The 21,343-nt window shown below is 43.7% G+C and overlaps 1 protein-coding gene across 3 annotated transcripts in view; it reads right to left on the bottom strand.

The window, feature by feature from the left end:
• MYO5B (myosin VB) overlaps positions 1 to 21,343 on the bottom strand; it is a 387,050-nt gene that overhangs the window by 179,162 nt on the left and 186,545 nt on the right. For all 3 annotated transcript variants that reach the window (XM_030925854.1, XM_030925855.1, XM_030925856.1), the window contains exon 5: positions 7,364 to 7,520. In XM_030925854.1, the coding sequence (XP_030781714.1) occupies positions 7,364 to 7,520 (157 nt within the window). The remainder of the gene's footprint in view (positions 1 to 7,363; positions 7,521 to 21,343) is intronic.

Raw genomic sequence — 21,343 nt, 5'->3', positions numbered from 1 at the left:
TGGCCAGCACCACCACCCTCCAAGTATAGAGGATGCCAAGTTCCAAATGGGTCAAACTGTCCCTATTTCTATCCTACTGCCATAGCCTTAGCCTACGACATTGTCACCTCTTTCCTGAACAACTTCAATGGGCTCTCAATGGTCTGCCTGGTCCCACTCCCATCTTCTACCTGCTGTCAATTCTCCACTCAACTGCCAGGGTGCCAGGGTGATTCCTCCAGAATGTAAAACTATTATACTCCCTATATAAAATGCTTCAATGGCTTCCACTGCCCTCTGAGATAAAACTTTCAAACCCTCAGCATGGGCTTATGTGCTTGGCAGGACCCGACCCATCCCTGCCTCTGCTCTTGCCCTTGGTCCCAGCTTCTAACAATCCCAACTCCCTTTTTCTTCTCCAAAGGCCTATGCTCTCTCTGCCCTCACCCAAGCTTCCCCTATGCAGTTCCCTCTTTCCCCACAGCTCCCTGCATCTAGCTGACTCATCTTCCTTCAGGTCTCAGCATCTATGTCACTTCTTCAGGCAAGCAGGCCTTCCCTGATCCCAAGGCTAGGGGAGCACCTCCTGCCATACACTTTTCCAGGCCCTGCATTTCCCTCTTTTTCCCCTTACCCCATATGCAGTTAACCCTCTGTGTTCACGAGGGCAAAGATTATACACCTGCTTCAGCACAGGTTCTCTAGTACCCAGCACATGGTAAGCACTCAAAAATATTTAAGTAAAAGAGTAAATGAACCTGAGTTTCAGTTTTTCTCTTGTGAAATGTAAGTATTGGACTCCTTGTCCTCATAGGTAACTTGCCACAACAGAGTCCTGCAAACACCAGTTGGAGTCACAATATACACCTTTTACTTTAGCGTTTAAAGTATATAAAGCAACCTATACATCACAGACACAGCATATACTCCCGGAAGGAAGTATAGGGGGAGAAAGTACAACCTTGGTATGTTGGATTGCTCCGAAGGGCATCGTAGTGTTTGGAACGTGTCCAAGGTCAGGGCAAGGCTAGAGCCTGGCCAGCCTGATGTAACTCTCAGACACTTAATCAGAGGAGTTTATGTCATCAGCTTCAACCAAAGGGATGGGGACTCACGCTCGTGGCACTCACCAACCTTGTCATCTCAGCAGAGGCCTCAGTGTATCCACTTTCCTTCCACAAAAAGAGTCTCAGGCTTCAAGGCCTCACAGGACAATGGCAGACTGCCAGACTTCAGTAAGCCAATTTCTACTTGGAAAATGGAAAAGGAGGCTATATTTCCTAAAATGTTGGTAAAAAGCATTTCCCAGACCTTCGACATAAGCCGGGCCCTAGGCTGGGCCCCTTAAAATCTAAACATTTAATGCTGCCAAGAACCCTATAAGATAGGCATTACTAACTTTCATCACACTTATGGGAAAACTTAGGTTTAGCAAGGTCAAGTCATGTGCTCGAGGTCACATGCTAGGAAGTGACAACCCCAAGAGAGAAATTCAGATATACCTGAGTCCAAAGTCTGTGTTCTTTCTACCTACACGGCATTACAGCACTCCTCCAGACTCTGTCTCCTCCAAACCACTCACCACCAGACAGGAAGTCACCACACATGCAGGCAACTTCTCACAGCTCAAATAGCCAAATCAAATCAAAGGATAAAGAAAGATATTAATCCTCACATATCTTTTTATGTAAAAGCAGGGAGAAGCCTCTCAGAAGATGCTAGAAAACCAACTCATTACTATGAAACCTAGTAAATAAAGCATTAAACATCTACTTTCCAGTGTAAACTCTATCTCAGGGCAATTAAGTAGTTGGTGAGGGGATGTTTCTCTGCATAGATTTATTCCAGCTAATATATGCAGCAGGAGTAACAGAATGAGAGTATCACAGCATTTTGTAACTGCTGATGAATAGATCTAGGCATAATTAACAGCTGCTCACATCACAAAAACACAGCCAGATTTTCTGTGCCTCCTAATGCAAGCCCAAGTACCACACCTTAAGGATTCCTATTAAAAAAGCAAACCAAACCAAAACAAAACAAAAACTAAAGAAGCCTCTAAATTTTATTATTCCTTTACAGGAAATAAAGTGGACAAAGGCACATGTTAAACAATGTCATACAGATGTAATCAGCAAAGGTCAGTTGGTGGAAAATTCTAAAGGAGAAGCTCATTTCAACAAATAAGTTTCAATTTCAAAATTTTAATTTTTCTAAATTTCTTAATTTCTAAAATAGCAATAAGACCTTTTACTATATTGGAGATCATTCCTTGTGATAGCTTAGGAAAACTTCGCCCGAGGTCTAAAGATCATTGCCAAAAGATTGGCCCTCCTTACTTTCCTAGGCTACTTTGCAAAGTGATATGATAGATCTAAAAGTACTGGAACAACCATTCTGAAGGAAAATCGGGTATATCTAGTAAAACTGAACATGCATGCACCTAACAAATCAGCAATTCTATTTCTAGGTGTTACCTAGAGAAATTCTCACATAATTCAAGTGGGCAAGAATGTTCCATTCAGACTATATTTAATAATAAAAAAGAAATACAAACCAGATGTTCACCAGTAGGAAAAACATAAATAAAATGTGGTATATTCATATAATCAGATGCTGTAAAGCTGTTAAAAATAATAAACTAGAACATAGCTCATGGATTAGTGAAAAGGTGAAAAATGATTGATGGACTATGATACCAAGTACATATGGTATAACAATCTTTTTGATGCATACAGAAACACACAGTGAAATAAAAATGGACTGAAATAATTTCAATGTAATTGGATTGCACAATAAAGAGGTATCAAACAGTATGAAAACACAGATAAGGAGCAAAAACAACCATGCCCCAGTATGCGAAAAGCTCTAAGAAGTGGAAAATTGAAGTGGATCTTAAAGTGAGCAGAATTCTGACAGTGGGAAAAAAGAAGACATTCTATAAATATAGTGTGGACAAAGGGACAGGGTTATGCTACAAAATCAACAAGTTTGAAGTGGCTAAAGTATGTTGATACATGAAAGAACACAGGAGATAATATTGGTAAGGTGTGTTGGGGGCAGATTCTTATAAAAATCGGTTGACAGTGTCTGGCTTTCTTCTTTGCCCTAAAAAGTATGAACCCTTAGCCAGGTGCCGGTAAGCCAGCACTTAGAAACACCAACGTGGGTGGATCGCTTGAGCCCAGGAGTTTGAGACCAGCCTGGGCAATGTGGCAAGACCCTGTCTCTACAAAAAAAACAAACGTTAGCTGGGCATGGTGGTGCATGTCTAGCAGTCCCAGCTACTCTGGAGGCTGAGGTAGGAGGATCACTGGAGCCCAGGAGGAAGAAGCTGCAGTGATCATGTTCATGCCATTGCACTTCAGCCTGGGTGACAAAGCAAGGTCCTGTCTTTTGAAAAAAAAAAAACAAAAACAAACAAAAAAAAACCCCAGCAAATCCTGAAAATAACATATCTGGTCTTAGTTATTATTTTTGCTGGCTTTACTCTAGCCTCCTTTTTCTTCCCTCCTTTTTTTTTTTTTTTTTTTTTTGAGATGAAGTTTCCCTCTTGTTGCCCAGGCTGGAGTGCAATGGCACGATATCGTCTAGCCTCCTTTCTTTCTCCCAGGATAGGGGCATTCTCTGTGGCTCTCAGAATTGTCTGCCTGCAAACTCCAGTCACCCCGAGAAATGATGTGATGTCTCTGGACTAGACTTGGGTTCTGTTCCTCCACTAACAGTCTCTTGATTACCAATGTTCTTTTAATCAGTGCAGACTTGTGAACAAATCACTCCTGGAATGCTGACAAGCTCTTAAACAGAACAGGGTCACAGAGTGCTGGTGGTGACAATAAATCATCCCAGTGCCTCCCAACCAATTTCAATTCAACCTCAAGTCGCCTTTAATTCCAACAACTGCCACTTAGCGTAGACCACTGGGATATCCGCCTCCTCAGACCTTCAACTCTTGGTCTCTCCAGGAGGTGTCTGCAGCTGCTGGGCAGTGGATGCAATGAGACGACGCCATGACCATAACCGATTGCTTTGTTGGGAGGTGCCATCCTTCCCCAGGACAGGGGCAGAGCAATCAATCAGTAATCAGCTGTCTGTCCCATGATTAAGACATGCTCTGTGCTGGTTATAGCACTCTGAGCAACCATAGAACTGACTGGGCTTCCTGATACAAGGTCCCAGCTAGACTCAGCTTCTGAAAAGTCGTGTTTCAGACTTTGGAAATGCAAAAGCCTCTTTCTCTGCTTGGCAACAATCTTTCTAATCCTACTCAGAGTTCTTTCTGGCTATAATTCTTCCTTTCATGTTCACAGCCAAGACTTCTCTCAAACATAACACTTAATGACAGCTCAAGGGACAGTCTCTAGGATGGCAAAACTCTCCATTTGACAGAAGAAACTGTCAGGATTTACTCACATAATTTCCAAAGTACTAATTTGCACAATGCAGAAAATTAATGTTTTGAGCTCAAACCACTGTAGCATTTATTTACATGACCATGTAAGATTAAGCTGGTTCATGTACACACTCCTCCTTCAGACCTTAGCAACTGAAGCACTTTGAGCATATGTCTGTGTGTGCATGTTGCTTTTCATCTCTGCCATGTCAAAGCACCCTGTTTCCCTACAGCCTAGCAGCCTACTCAGGCTACAACGGGTATTCCAAAAGTTAGATAATGTCAGACCACTGTGATTTAAAAAGCACTTCCAAAGCAAGAACTCAGCTACTTTCACACCCACATTCACAGCAGCATTATGCTCAATAGCCAAAAGGTAGAAGAATAAACAAAATGTGGTATGACCATGCAACGAAATACTGTCCGGCTTTAAAAAGGAACAAAATACGAATATATGCCAGCACATGATTGAACCTTGATAACATTATGCTAAGTGAAATAAGCCAGACACAAAAGGACTAATGTATGATTCCACTTGTAGGGGGTACCTAGAATAGGCAAATTCAGAGAGATTACCAGGAGCTGGAGGAAGGGAGAATGGAGACTTACTGTTTAATGGGTAAAGAATTTCTATTTGGGATGATAAAATTCTGGAAATAGATGGTGGTGATGGATGTAAACATTGTGAATGTACCAAATGCCACTAAATTGTACACTTAAAATGGTTGAAATGGTAAACTGTATGCTATGTGTATTTTATGACAAAATTATAAAAAATTTCCCCATATCTCATATATGTTTACTAATGTGATGATCTGCCTTCACTAAATTTCCAACATGACTAATAATAACTACTTTGTTCAGTCTCTGGAGTTCAAAGAGGTTTCTTGCCTTTTGTTTTGCCCAGAATAACTACTCTGTTTCTAAAAGAAGTAGTACACTGTGTCTGTGATATCTTACTGCCTAAAACGTGGACAGAATCTTGAAACTCGGTCAAAGGAGAGATCCTGCTTTCACACTCTCATTTGCGGTAGAACATGAGGTTAATTGTGGAGCAGCTGTCTTAGCCATTCAATATAGGCATAGTACATGGTCTAAGGAGGCCGAGGCCACAGTCCACAAATGGCTTCTGACCTGGGCCATGGCCATGCCTCAGTTTGGGGCTCAGAGTAAATATGCTACCAATGAAATGCTAGAAAAGAAGGAGTCACATTATGGTAAAGCCATTTATTAATGCATGTTTGCAGCCAATAAGATAGTTCATAAAAAGTTGAATAATATGGGGACGAGGCTTACGCCATAATAGTAAAAAAAGCTGGAAGAAAATATACCAAAATGTTGGATGATTATCAGCAGGCTGTAGTATTAAAGGGGATTATTTCCTTTCATTCTTTTGTATTTTCCAGTGAGCCCTTCCTATCTTTCCTGATTTTGTAACAGGTCAATGGTTCTCCAAGTGTGGTACCCAGATGGGCAACACCAGCATCACCTAGGAACTTATGAGAAATGCAAATTTGGGGGGGTCCCTCCAAGACTCCTTCTGAATCAGAAACTCCAGAGTGGAGTCCAGCAATGTGTGCTTTAACAAGCCTTACAGGCAATTCTCAGACACCCTCAAGTTAGAGAAGCACTGTTATGGAATAAAAGGTTTTTTTCATCTGTTTGTTTAGTACAAATGCCTTCAACTGTATTCGCCATTTCCCAAATCATATAAGAACAAATACTGAAACTTGCTTTTGAAAAATTCTTAGTGAACAGGTTGTATCTTATTACTTAGCAGATAATTAAAGTCCTCCAGACAATGCAACCCTGGAGGCAGAAGATTTTGCCTGGATAATCAATGAACCCCTATGAATCAAGACTCAATTTACTCCTGCACTTGGTAAAGGAAGAGAGAAAGAGGGGACTAGGGAAGGTCCAGGCAGGTTCTTGTTTCCCTAAGCTCCAAAATCGTCTGAAAGACCAAACCCCATGGTGACTTATATCTTAGTCGATGGGGCTCAGGGCTCCGCATGGAAGCCTGATGCTATCTTGGCAGCTTGCGGCTCAACTAACGTCTTCTTTCTATTGTAGGTGATGATAGAAGGGAACTGTCCAATTAGAGATGGACTAGACAGACATGAAACAAAGTGACTGCCCCGGGCTGGCAGAAGGGCCTGCTCTTACCAACTGTAACCAAGACAATGTCAAAGAGCTTTAGCTTTAAAAGTGTGGAATGAAAGCTGACCCAGGGACTATGAGGCCATTTCGTTCTACTCCATCAAAATAAAGGTTTCGTAGAGAAAAGGGGGAAAAAGAGACAGCATTCTGATCCTAAAGCATGCTTAGTTATTGCAAGATCTAGTCTTTAACAAACTTCTCTGGCCTGTAGTTGTGTCGACTGCTCTGAGCCCACCCTAGCCCAGCCCCTATCATGAAGACTGAGGAGTGAAGACACAGACGGGGCCTGCCTTGGCCAATTCATGCCATCACAGGGAACTGTTTTCTGAGGAGCTTCAACAGATGCTAGGTTATCATGTACCTTTTGGCTTTACCTCTCCGCTTAAAAGACAAGATGCCCAAATACTGTGGGTTGAAAAATATTCTATCTAGTCTTCCCCATCCCCCATGAAAATTGCCTTTCTGATCCAGCAGGCCCTCAAAGCTTCTAAGAGTTTTGGTGGAGCACTGATTTCTGACACGTGATGTCAGCAGGGAAGGGGACAGCAACAGAGGTGGAGGAGGTGGGGGATGGTCACTGTCACTACAACATTCAGCAGAGTCAAGGGACACGGAGAATATGAGGACACTCTACCCAGTACTGGGAATCTAAAGACACAACCAGGTCAACATCCAGAGTTTTAGAGGCACCTTGGTAACTTTTCCTCCACAGTGGACAGAGGGCTCTCAGGGAGAGGCGTGAAGGCTGCCACCCAGGCTTGACACCCAGCAGTCTTGCTGCCAGTGGGAGGAGTTCCAGCCAGGAAGGCCAGGGCACCTGGAAGGCTTTACCTCCATGATGGGACTGGATGCCAGCACCTTCTCTTCGATGTTGGTTTCACTGGCCGAGCCACCAACGGTGGCAAAATAGCGCATAGCATACTTGGCTGACACCGTCTTCCCAGCTCCAGACTCCCCACTGACTATGATGGACTGATTCTTCTCATCTCTGGAAGGAAAAAAGCTCTGGTAAGTCACTGGCCATGGAAAGGCTCTGCTGCCATCCAGGGACTCTGTCTGACAAGGGCCTGAGCCTCACCGGGAACATCTCTCCCACTTTAACGGATAAACGCAGAGGAACAGTGTAGAAATAGTCTGCCCTCCCCAACACCTGCATACATCCTGAAAGTGGGAGGAAGAAAGCAATTCTACCAGGGCAGATACCTTCATTTACGGCCTAGAGCAAGAGTGGTACAGACAACTGGCCACTCTCCCGAGTTCCCTCTGGGTGCAGTGCTCTTAGATCGCTCCCTTACATACATCCTTTAAGAATTCACAAGCACACATAGACCAGGCGTGGTGGCTCACGCCTGTAATCCCAGCACTTTGGGAGGCAGAGGTGGTGAGTCACAAGGTCAGGAGATCGAGGCCATCCTGGCTAACATGGTGAAACCCTGTCTCTACTGCGGGGGGGAAACAAAACCAAACAAAACAAAAAAAACCAAACACATGAAATTAACTGGGCGTGGTGGCATGCACCTGTAGTCCCAGCTACTTGGGAGGCTGAGGCAGGAGGATCGCCTGAATCTAGGAGGCAGAGGTTGCAGTGAGCCGAGGTCATGCCACTGCACTCCAGCCTGGGCAACAGAGCAAAACTTTGTCTCAAAAAAAAAAAAAAAAAGAATTCACAAGCACACACTTTCAGTTATATCATCTCCCCTTTGTTTCTCTAACATTCCCATCTTGTGTCACTTTATACATTACAATTTCTTCAAAAACATGGATCTTTTCTTCTCCTTCTGCATTTGAGCCTAGCATGCCAGTAGACACAGTTTTGAACATTTTTGTTCACATAGGTAGGTCACAAAGGGTGTGCTATTAGCCACCAGGGTAATCTTGCCTCAAATTTCTCAGAACTTTGATAAAACTATCAATTTCAATAAGTGGAATCTGAGTCAGAACAGAGGGCAGAAAGAAGATACTCTACATCAGATAGAAACACCTCTATTTATCCCTTTAGAACAGGTGGTAGGAAGACAGACAAGCAATGAAAAGAACAGCTCAGTGGGTATCCAAGGAACATGGATGTCCCTAGCAAGCCATAGAAGCTGGTATAAGGAGGGCCAGGCTGGTGCCAAGAAACCCAAGTTCTAAACCTGTCTTCATTTGGAAAAGAAGGGGGTTAGATTAGATGTATGCTCAAAAGCAGGGAGTAAGGAAAAATGTTTGGGCCACAGTTTTGGGAAATGGTTTGTAAGGGCTGTATTCCATCACCCACCTCCGGATTCACAAACCCATTGTCAAGAGGTCAGGCACTCTGCTTTCACTCTCCAGTGTCTGTAACTGTGCCTGGCACAAAGTACAAACTCAATATATATCACTAAACCAGAAGCAACTTAGCTCTCAACTAATCTAACTCCCATCTTTTCTAAATGAAGACAGGTTTAGAACTTGGGTCCCCTGGCATCAGCCTGGCCCTCTTTACACCAGCTCCCATAGCTTCCTAGGCAGAGTGGGCTAGAAAAGAATAAAGAAGTACCACAGGGGCCTGCCCCACCTTGCTAACTGTCAACATGAGTAGGCTGTACCTTATTGGCACAGGTGAATGAATGTCAGCTTCTCTTCTGATCAGGGCTAACAGATGGAAATGTGGTGCGATGATAGAAGGGAACGGTCCAATTAGGAAAAGAAGTAGGCTGGAGGTGGGAGCTGAAGGCAGTCATGAGGTAGCTGACATGAAAAAAACCTTTACCATGAGCTCCTCTTCAAGGTCAGCAAGAAGTGCCCCAGCTCACACAAACGGTTGGTCAGCAATGGGGACAGACCTGAGTGGATGTGGGTATCTAGCAGACACTGTTGAGAAGACAAGGCTGAAAAAAACATATCTTTCAAATTTGATACACAACCAACTACTTGAAAATGTGTGTTGAATCCTATCCAGTATTTGGGGACTGGAATTACCAGTGTCTCTCTGAGATCCCTTGTAGTTCTAGGACATGATTGTAGTCAGAGCATCTCCTTGCTGCTGTGAAATCTCGACATTGAAATGCAGCCTCTAAAGCAGCCTGGGGATGTTTATATTGCCTCTTCTCATTTATTTTATAACACATCCCTAAAACTAGAGGATAATGACAGGTGTCACCTCTAATCTTAATATCTTCATTATCAAGTCCTTAGAGAACTGCTCAAAGCACAACCGTCCCAGGCAACTAGGAACATCACAAGTTTGGTGTTGTACCTCTGTAAAAGAGAAGTTTGATACCATCTTTAAAACTTCCTGGGTATCTGCAATAAAGAGAACTAGATTATAGCAGCCACACCCAAAAGTGTAGTTATGTCCAAATTTGTGTGTTTAGCCCCAGATAAATGGATAAGTTTAGAACATGTCTAAGCCTTGATCATCATCAAAGAACCAGTTAGAATGCAGAAGTATATACTATCTCGAGTACTTAATGAAGATCCCAGGGAAGCAACACACAGATGCCAGGAGAGAATGAATCTCATCAGTGGAGGAGGGGAGATGGGTAAGTGCTGCCAGGCTCCTACATCAACACAGCACACACAGGACGCTGGACTACAAGGAGACCCAGGTGACAGGTTACACTCGGCAAAGATAAATGAGGCACACACCAGCAATACTTGTCATTGTTCAACTACGGCGTCAATAAGGGAATTCCCCTGCATATCACTGGGGAGTGACTGGAAAGTCATGCCCTTTTCAGGAAAGAGCAACTCATACAAGACATGGGGAAAAAGTGGGCTCTTCTTGGGGGGTAAGTGGCCAGGAATCAAAAAGGGGGAGTAGGTCACGTGACAAGTGTCAAGAATTCAAAAAGAAGGAATCAAGGCAATAGAACAGTAAAACTGGCAGAATGCAAAAGGCAAATTTTGGTGTTCTGATGAAAATGGACACACATGGCTAATAAATTATCAAGAGTTATTAAAAAAAAATCAAGTTTAAAAAACCTTTACACTTGAGGCTCTTCTGGGAAACAAGTCTTGGAAATCACCAATAGTGCTAATTCTGCCTAACTTCACGGATGTTAGATCTGATGCTGACATGTAGGCTAAAGTCAGATAAACTCACTTCTTAGACCAACAAGCACCATTCAACAGCTTCCCTAATTCAGAGGTAAAATGTCTGGAAAAATTGATGATTTTTACTTAGCTTTATTACACTTCTTTTGCACATACGAGGGACTCCCCTCCCTAGCCTAAGGTAGGGCTGGGCATGTGCCTGTAGTCCCAGGTATTCAGGAGGCTGAGGCAGGAGGATTGCATGAGCCCCTAAGTTCAAAGGCTATGATAAGCTATGATCGCACCACTGGGCAACAGAGCAAGACTTCAAGTCTTAAAAAAAAAATAGAGCAGGGCTAGGTGCACATTAGGCATATACACTCTATTCTGTAACAGCCCGTAAAGTGCAGCGTGCAGCAGCTCTCCCACTGTGTTGTATGTATGTATCCAGTTTCCTGGAGCGGGAACCCCAAAAATGGACATTAAAGACAGACTTGAATTTGAACCTTGGTTGCACCACTGATTAGCTGTCTGACTTTGGACAAAGTAGTTAACTTATTTGACCTTCAGATTATCTCAGTTCAGTCTGTTAGAACTCTGATCCCTGAAGCTCAAGCTCTTCTAAGTAGTCACCATGATTAAGATACCTAGGTCTCTAATTCATTCCAATACTCTCGCCAGATTAAATTGCTAAAGCACAGTTTTAATCATGTTTTTCCCACTCAAAAAAGTTAAATAACTACTCATTGCTTACCAAATCAAGTCGAAGCTTTTTAGTTGAACATGTAAACCCTTCTACAATGCATAACCCTAATGCTAAAACCCTTGATAAGTATGGGGTTTTGTGAAAAGGACCCTGGGATTGTAATCTAAAGGATCTGTCCTGAGTTCTGGCTCTGCTGCCAACAAACTCATGGTAAGCCACTTACCCACATTATAGAGAATACCTCCCCATATTATATATTTGCTGTAAGATTGTGAGATGATCTCTATATATTTTTGTTTGTTTTTCTATACAGGATCTCACTCTGTCACCCAGGCTGGAGTACAGTGGCACAATCATAGCTCACTGCAGCCTCAACTTAATGGGCTTTGGCAATCCTCCAACCACAGCTTCCCAAGTAGCTGGTATTATAGGCATAGGCCACCACATCTGGCTAATTTTTCTACTTTTTGTAGGGATGGGGTTTTGTCGTGTTGCTCAGACTGGTCTTGAACTCCTGAGCCCAATCTGCCCACCCTGACCTCCCAAAGTGCTAGAATTACAGGCATGAATCACCACCCAGCCTATATTTCTTATAAAATGATGGTATCGAGGTTCAGGTGAACAGGACTACTTGTCTTTGATGACCACACACTTTCCCACCACTGTCATTTCTGGTATTCCCTCTACCTGAGGTAACCTTCAATATATATATGCTTTGATACAGTCCTGTCCATGTCCAATACCTGGACAGTCTGCCCTGACTCCCCACCCAGGCATCCCAGAAGGCAATTATTTCCCCCAGCTTGTAAAGTCCCCCATTACTTGCTTTTCCTCCTCTTAAGACCTTGTCATATTTTGCCTTCTTTTGAATTCAGTCCCGGTGAGGTCATTTCATTTGCTCTGTGACTTTGGGTGGCTTCTGTTTTCTGGCCCTCCATCTTTTCATCTCTAAAGTAAAAGGCTTTAATCATGTTTTTCCCACTCAAAAAAGTTAAATAACTACTCATTGCTGGACTTCCCAAGTGATACTGCCTACCTTTGACATTTGATGATCCTCTAACTAAAATCCTAACAGGAAGTAGGGGTAGGGAAAAGCTTAGTTTCAAACTGTGGCTATTTAGGGCTCATTAAGGGGGAGATGTTTATAAGTACAAAATCTGACCCAATGTCCTTCAAAAATATAACCTATGTGTGGCTCCATCCATTCACCCCAGTGACTTGGCTGCCAACTTGCATCAATCTGCTTTTCAATAAAGCCCCCTCTCCTGAGCCCAGTGAAATTCCTTTCATTTAGAAGAAGTAAACCATTGGCAAGGAATGTAGTACTCAGCCATGATTCAGGTCCACACAGTCTTCAGAAAGTTAAACAGCTAAAGGACCTTGAAGGACTCAGACAAGTGTACCAGAGCCTGAGGTAAGAAACTCAGCCATTCTGCAGCTTTCAGGCAAAACACCCCACAACCAACACATCCACACACACACCACCTCCCCAGTTCACACTGGCCCCCTTCTGTGACACCTGGGAGGCAAGACTTAGCTTCTGCTAAACTACCCTAACTTCCCCTAGAAGTTTCCCACCAAACCACTGCAGTGCTTTAGGCTGATGAGCAAGATCAACCCCTTCCTCTCCATTTCTGGGTGGGGCCACGTGGTAGAGAGGGTGAGGCAGGTGGCTGGCAGGGCACCCAAGGTCACTCTGCTCAAAGGAGGGGCCTGCTGATCAGCCAGGGAGTTCTGTTTTGAGAAATCCCACTAACTGTTATCTTGTTCGGGTTTCCTGAGGGGCGTAATTTGTCACCTGTGGTCTCCCAATTAGCTATACGTACACAGAACCCACAGGGCAGCACCACTCAAAGCATCTCAGAGATGACGAAGCATCCCCAGGAAAGCTCCAGAGGCTTCACTCCCCAGCAACCAGCTTGGCTGTGACCAGTGAGGCCAAGTGTCCCACTGGAGACCTGTGGTATCCTCCCTCCTCAAACACCAGGTTCTATCAGCCACACTCAGTTCACACGTCACTAAATGAGGGCTTGCTATGGGCAGGCTCTGTGCTTTCACCTTGAATTCCCAGGGTTCCTGGCATCCAAGCCTATCCCTGGCGCTTGCTCTATGTAAGTGGCACCAGTATCTACTCATTCACTCCAGCCAGAAACCTAAGAGTCACCGGGGATTTTAGCACATCCTATTGAACTTCTCTCCAGGGTGTAGTCTGTTTCCTCCTCCGTACCTTTTAGTCCACACCATTATCATCTCTGGCATACATTACAATAGCACTCTCCTCCTCCTCTAACATGTCCTTCTTATGAAATGTTCTGAAAATGAACATCGGACCATACTTCTCCCTTGCTTTAAGCCTTCCAATGGCATCCCTCTGCCCTCTAAATAAGACCCACATCCACTGTGTTCAAGGCCCTGGGGGACCAAGCACCTCTCTCCAGCTTCAGTGCATGCCACCCTTCTACTGGATATGTTCAAGCCACACAGGGCTTCTTTCTTTATTCTCTCCCATGTTGCAGTGGCCTGAAGCTGTCCCAGTTCAAACTGGTAATCCCCTTCTTTGATCTCACAGCTCTTAACGCCTGGTACTCAATCACATCCATAACTGCTGTTTAATGTAATTAACTAACCATTTACTTACATCATGCTCAAATAGTTTATGAGACTCTTAGCATATAGCCTTTGCTTAAGATACATAAGATGACTGGATGCCAGTCTTCCCATTTTAAATAAGAGAAAATAGAAGTTTGGAAAGGTCAAGTGATACACCCAGAATTCCTTAGCTAGTGAGACACTGAGCCCAGATTCAAACTCAGGCTTCCATCTCCTTGCACAATTTTCCACCGGGCTATGCTGTATTATCATTACACTCCTGTATCTCTGTATTATCATTACACTCCTTCCTGTATAATAAAGCAGCCTTTAACAAATCCCTCCATAATAAAATTAGCCTCAGTATAAGATTAAAACATATTGGGGTCATCAGTGCTGGCTGGCTTGACATCACTTCTCTAGAAGGCCCCCACGACTCGCCCTTAACCCTCCTACCTTCATAGCGCTCACTATACAGTGTACTAACATTTTCCTCATCTACTTAGTTTTCCTCCCACCCTGGTCTCCCCACTAGAACCTAAATCCTGTGATAGTCAATTTTAAGAGGAAGTCCTTAGCAAGGACTGTCATGTATAGCAGTACAGGCTTAGCCTAGCGTCTGGAGCTCCCTTCGAGTTGTACAAGTTACTGCCTGTAAACTTGGTCATCCCCGCCCTATGCTCAGCCTTCCATGATTCACCCACAGGAAGGGGACTGATGGGTGTGTGTGTGGGAAATGGGAGGGAGCTGAGCCTTCGACAGGTACAACTCTATATACCTGAATTGGAAACTCCCTGAGAGGATGCAGAGGTGGGAACAACACTCACTTAGGCCTGACACACACCGTGGTTGCAAAACAGGAAGAAGGGGAAGCCTGGCTTGCCAAGCCACCACAGAAAGGACATCCCATCTCCAAACCAGTCATGAAGCCCCTCTATATCATTTCATCCTCTGTGACAAATTGTCTGAAGATTTAGGTGTGTCAACAGAATATATTCTGTTCATTAATGGGATAATCAATCTATTGCTTTTTGTCTAGGTCTACACACTCTAATCACATGGTCAACACCATCACCAAAACACAGATCACCGACAATGGTTTTAAAAAAGGACTATGCTAGAGAATAGAATACATAGAATTTTAAAATAATTTCTGTCCAACAAAGATATTTGTAGAAGTACCATGGGACAGTACTAATACTTGGAAGACAGGGTAGAAATATACAGTGACAATGAGTCTTGGAAACACTGATGACTTAAAATGGTAACAGTATATACGGGCCCAGCGCAGTGGCTCACATCTGTAATCACAGCACTTTGGGAGGCTGAGGCAGGCGGATCACTTGAGGTCAGGAGTTTGAGACCACCCTGGCCGACATGGTGAAACCCCATCTCTACTGAAAATACAAAAATTAGCTGGGTGTGGTGGTAGGTGCTTGTAATCCCAGCTACTTGGGAGGGTGAAGCAGGTGAATCACTTGAGCCCGGGAGGCGGAGGTTGCAGTGAGTCGAGATTGCACCAGTGTACTCCAACCTGGGCGACAGAGCAAGACTGTCTCAAACAACAACAACAACAACTACATATGGTATATTTTCATGATAAAGTCAAACAAATGAAATGAAACATAATACTAAGAGATACAAACACACAAAACTATATTAATGTAAAAAACCTATTACAGTGGGGAAAGTTAGATAGGAGGAAGAGTCCAGTGGAAAGAAAAATCAGATTGGGGGAACAAAAGGTTATGTGGAGAGAGAAGAGTAAGGTTGGTGAACAGAGGTAGATTAAGGCAGAGGTCAAGTCAGGTGAGAAGGGATATGGAAAATTACCATAAGTCAGATTTGGGCTCAAAACAGAGTCACATAATTACAATTACTCTAACATTCAAGGGCTTCCTCCCAAGGATGGGAACAATATAAAAAACATTTCTGGTGCAAGAAGGGGCTGGGCCGGAACACTCTAAGCAAGAGAGTCTACCAACCCTTCCAACAAGGCAGCCAGGCCTGAAAGTGGGAAGGAGATGTGTCTCAGGCACCGGGAGACAGGGCACTTCTATGAGCGGTTCTCCAGCCCCACGGGCTGAGCAGGTTCTGGGTTCCTGGGGTGAAAATGGCAGAGGGATGTCGCCATGCAGTCTGCCACGAGGTGCTGACATTTTACTCTACCATACCCTCCCTACCACAGCAGGGCACCACTCAGCCACAGCCCAGAACTGAAGCCAAGCCATTCAGGAAGGCTGTCATGAATATTCACTGGAAACTGCGTAATTGGCATTTGGCAGGTAGAGTCCCAAGTGTCTACTTGGTAAGATGAAAATGACCCTTCTGATAGTGTAAGAGATAAGTACTTAGTACATTTAATATCCAATATCATTTTCCCACTTCAGTTAAACAGTGGCCCTTGGAATGCTAAGTGCTATTTATAAGCCTCTCAGGTGTAGTGTGATATAGGCAGCAGCGAAATGAATCTGTCCCTTCCTCTTGCTGGCTGTTCCCGAGTGGGGCTGTCTCCAGCTCACATGAGATATTATCACAGAAAGAACCCGGGGAGTGCCACCCAGCCCACCCCACGAAGGGCCAGAGGGAGACAGAGAACTGGTTAGGGCACTCCTCGGTGTAAAAGGGAATGTGCTAATTCCCTTGCTCTTAAAATAAGGGGCTGGAAGATTATCCCTAGGATCTCCTGCTACTCCCATATTCTGTGATTCCAGATCCAGATTACACTGGAGCTGTGTGATACATTCCATATCAACTGAAGTTTCTAGAACTGCTAATGTCCAAAATGCACTGGAATTCAGAAAGCTGGTTTAGATGAAAGTGAACAACAAAGGCACGTGTTTCCTGTGATTTTATGCTTTACAGACTTATTCTACTGTTGTCATTAGCTAGCGGTGAACTATGATATACACATAGAATGTGTAGCCTGTCAGACCAAATAAACATCACTTTTCATATTCACTTATTTCACTTGTTCTTGGAAACTATTTTGCAGCGAGGGAGTATATTCAAGTAAATTCAAGTAAAATGACTTTTCCTTGGCCGGTAGTACAGCTAGCATTTCAGCCAGCTGCATGTGAGTCCCTCATTCTGAAACCCAACCTTTCTCTATACCACACTGTCTCTTTGGCATGCCACCAGTAAGATACAAGTCTTGTATTTTTCCTTTGATAGATATTGCTTCATCCATTCTTTTTTTTTTTTTTAATTAGAGCATCTTTGAAGGTCAATGTCAGCACCTTCCTCACTTCTCCAGGTGGCCTCTGAGGTGATCTCCTCTTCCTTTGTGATTATAACTGCTGCCCACAAGTTGTCCACACTGGTATCTCCCCAACCCAGATACTTCCTCTGAGAGCCAAACACATATGCCCAACTGCCCACTGGACAACGACACATGGAGGGTGCACAGGTGCTCAAGGCCTGCACGTCCAAAACAGCACTCTTCAACTCCCCACCCATCTGTTCCTCATCCTGCCTTCCCGAGGGATGGCTCAGCAATGAGCAGGGAACCTAGGAACTGCCCATGACTCCTTTCTCTCCTTTACTCCATGAGGCCAAGCCTCCTGTACTGCTTTGAATTCTTTTCTACTCCACTCCACGAAGCCCTGTTCCTCCTCCTTTTCCTCCTAGACGCTACCACAGCAGAACTGGTCTTCCCATGACAATTCTATCCCCTACTCAATCCGTTTCCCCTCATTGCTGCTGGAGACATATTTCCAAAACACTCATCTGAGTGTGTCCAGGCCCTGCTTAGCACCCTTGCACCAGACCCTGTAGTATGGTGGGTATAGTTAGGACCTGTAGCATTCCAGGCCCTGCACGAGCTATTCCCAGAGACCATTCCAAGCAGAGGTGCCAGGCTGTACAAAGAATGGGACAGCACAGGTAGTGTTCAGGGAAGAGGCAATGCTGACTGCAGAACCATTATTTGCTCATCATAGAGTGGTTTCAACCCTGGCTGTATATTAAGAAGTGCTTGTGGAGCTTAGGAAACTACTTCTGCTGGATCTCATGCCAGACCAATTAGATCACAGTCTCTGAGGGTGAGGTCCAGATATTTGTTTTTAAAATTCCACAAGTGTTTCTAATATTCTACTAGAACATGAGTTCTGCTAGGGTTAAGAAGCACTGCTACAGACTCAGCTTTATGAAATGGGTCACTACATAAACATGTTCAGGTACTGGGAGCAATTCAAATACCTTGTAACTTGTTCCTGGTCAACATTAGCCTAATACAATGTATCACTGAATTGAAAGATGAGCTTGAAGAAACTAAATAGCCTTTAATTTATGAATGTATTAACTGCTCTTCCTGGCTGAAGACAACAGAAACCTTTATTAATCCCAAGTTTCAGCTACTCGCTGATGATAAATCACCTAGAAATACAAACAGTTTCCTCATTCACTGGACTTACATTGTTGACAGCCATACAGTTGAAATAATGATGTAGACTGGTCAGTTTTGGATGTCAGTCACATAGATGCACATGCATTAAGTTTCAAGTGCAAATCCTGTTTATCCCCCAGGCCCAATTCAAAGGCCATCCTAGAAAACCTGCCCTGAGAAGTCACCTGGAAGAAAGTGCTTCCCCCTCCAGGGAACTATTGCTCGGCACCTGGGTGTCCCTTCTGTGGCTGCTACCTTCTCTTCTCCTGGGTGACACTGACTGCAAAGCAGCTGAATGGTTTGTTGAAAGCCATGCTGCAAATTCAGAGCCCAAAGTGGACAAAGGTCAGCATTTCTTCCTCCTCCCATGCAAGGGCCCTTCAAACACATCATGCGTCCAACCACAGGAGAGGCTGCTTCATAAACAATCTGCTTCAGACTGAAGGCATTCCAGCAAAGACATAATCCACCCATGGCTTAGCAGATAATTCATGTAACTGTGGAACTCAGAGCAAGCACACAGCGAGCGCTGGCTGTACTTACTGAAAGCACTTTTTTATTCATAAGTCTCTTTAGTACAATGTCCTGAAGTCTGTGGATCCCGGGATACAAATGAATTATAACCATAAGGTCACTAAACACATCTGAGCCCTTGAAAGACAGACTCACTTTAGTGGGCCAGAAAAGATCCAATAATGGAAAACAAATCAATCATTCATTAGGCTGGCAGGAAAACTTGCTGACCTCAGAAACATCTCTAACAAAACTAAAATTGAAGAATACTACCCACTTCGTTCAGCCACACCAGTCTTGGATTGGGAACATCTGGGAAATTCTGGCCTACAGGTCTGAGTATGCCAACTCCATGCCTCCACACAGCACCTCAGGCTTCTGAGGCATCCCTTTCAATTGCACCTATACCCTGAGATTTTAAGATGACAAATGACACCATTTCAATAGATGAGAAAATGACACTTACGTCAAGCACTGAACTTCTGCAATAGGAGCTTCAGGCCAAAAACAGCCAGCCCTCTTGAGAGAATCAGATTCCCTCAGTAACTTGGCCTCAGTAAGAGAGTAACCAAGATCTTGCTTATAGTAGTTCCAATGGATTACTCACCTCCCTGTCCTCTCTCAAGTATCCTTTTATACAGCAGATATAAGTGGGCAAGAGTTAGCAATAAAATAGTAGACTTAGGTAACACAGACAACCAAAACTCTCAATTATTATCAGTTGTACCCGACTTCAAGATGACATCCGAAATCTCCGTTTTCCCATCTGCTGACAACATGAGACAGGTCAGAAAACACTCGCATCACAGAGACAGTAACAGTAGACAGCCAAAGTGATTTATCCAAAGCTTGGGTTTCCCTGGCAGGACCCAGTGCTGCTACTTCTCCCTCCATTGACCAGCCCAGCAGAGAGGCTGGCAGGGAGAACTGCCCACAGGTTACAGCCCCAGGTGCCCCTGGGTATGCTTACTGAGTCATCACAGACAAGAATCCAAGACACAGAGCTCTACTCCCAAGTCAGGAATCTTTGACCCCCTCAGTTGTAGTCAATTTCTCTAGCTTCTTCCTTCAAACTCTTTACTTAAAAAAGTAGTAAAACCAGGCTACATCATAAAAATGACATTGAGGTGGCCAGTGTTAGGAAGAGAAACCCAGGGCCCAAAGAGCTCACAGATAAGAGAAGCAGAAGCAGAAAAACTGGTTGACTACTAAATACTTTGTTTTACAAATGTCTACATTAAAAAGTCTCAAAATTACAGAGAAAATGGATGAGAAAAAAAAAAAAAACTATGGGTATGGTTAACTCACAACAGAAGCTATACAGTTATTTATTGATAATGCAGTGGTCTTCTTTAAAAAGACTTTGAAGGGGCATTTCCAACTCAGGCAAGTTATTTTATTTCTGTAAAACTTGGTTTCCTCATTTGTAAGAGAAACTAATGATCCCCCAACTCTCTCATTATGGGTTGTGGTGAGGTGTGTAAGGTGCCATCAGATTGGGCGAGATACAGCCTACAATTTGGTGACATTAGTTCACTGTAATGTGGCACCTACCACCCTATCACCCACAGTAAATGAAGCCCAGTCTCTCCTTACAGATCCGTTAAAGCTTTCTAAGTGTCTCCACTCTACCATTCTGGTTGGATGAGGAGCCCAAAGGGGAAAGCTGTTATTTTACATGGAGTGTTCTCTCCCCCTGTAGGATGGGAAGGATGTCTGTTCTACCCAAGTACCTACAAACGTCTCAGCCCCAAGGGAATGAAGGTGGGGTTCAGCTGTTCCATCCATTAGGCAAGTTTTTACTGCACAGCTCCCTTGGGTAAAATTTTGAGCTGTGTAACTGAGTGTAAGAAAAGTGGTCCCTTGAGGAGCTGATGCTCAAGTAAGGGACCATGCCTAGCACATCTAAGACAAAGAGAAGCATCTGTGTGAAAATAGACTGTCAACAATCTGAGGGCTCAGAGAAGATGACGCTGGGGGAAGTCTCCTGGAATTTGGGGGTCTTGTTAGATTTCAAAATGTTAACAGCCCTAAGGTTGATCTTGACCAAGAATGAGAATTTTGCACAGACAGAAGGGAAGTTGAAAGACAGGAATTCCCTCTGCAGTGGGTTCATGGGACAGGGCCCAGGGGGCTGAGCCAAAGACAGAAATGTGTGAGCTTTTTCTCTGGGAGAACTATTTTGGGTACAAACAAGTTCTTAACTATCTTGTGCACTAGAGAGAAATGAACCCCTCTGACCTAGTGAACTTCATTTTTGATCAAAAATTAAGCAATGGCTCTCCCCATGAGTAGGGGACTGCTTTACTGCAGATATTTGACCACTCCTTTGGCTGGGTAATGTAATTAAAGCAATCTTCAGGATCAGAATTTCTAGGATCAGAATTCACTTGCTTTGCTTAAATTTTTTCTTAAATTATTCTGGGTGCTCCTTTAATAATTTTAAATTTTGAAATCTGGATATTTTCAGTAATAGTTATAAGAAGTCCCTAACATTTGTAAAATCCCAAAAGGTGAAATTTTTTAGTGTTCTTTAGGGTTTTATTAGTGTCATTTATCAAAATCTACAGGCATTTTCAGTTGTAAGTTAAATATTCTGTTGGCACAGCAGGTGTGCCCA

Source organism: Rhinopithecus roxellana, chromosome 21 (assembly GCF_007565055.1).
Source record: "Rhinopithecus roxellana isolate Shanxi Qingling chromosome 21, ASM756505v1, whole genome shotgun sequence".
NCBI classification, from domain to species: domain Eukaryota; kingdom Metazoa; phylum Chordata; class Mammalia; order Primates; family Cercopithecidae; genus Rhinopithecus; species Rhinopithecus roxellana.
The sequence above is the reverse complement of the archived record's forward strand: the minus strand, read 5'-3'. Positions and strand labels throughout refer to the sequence as shown.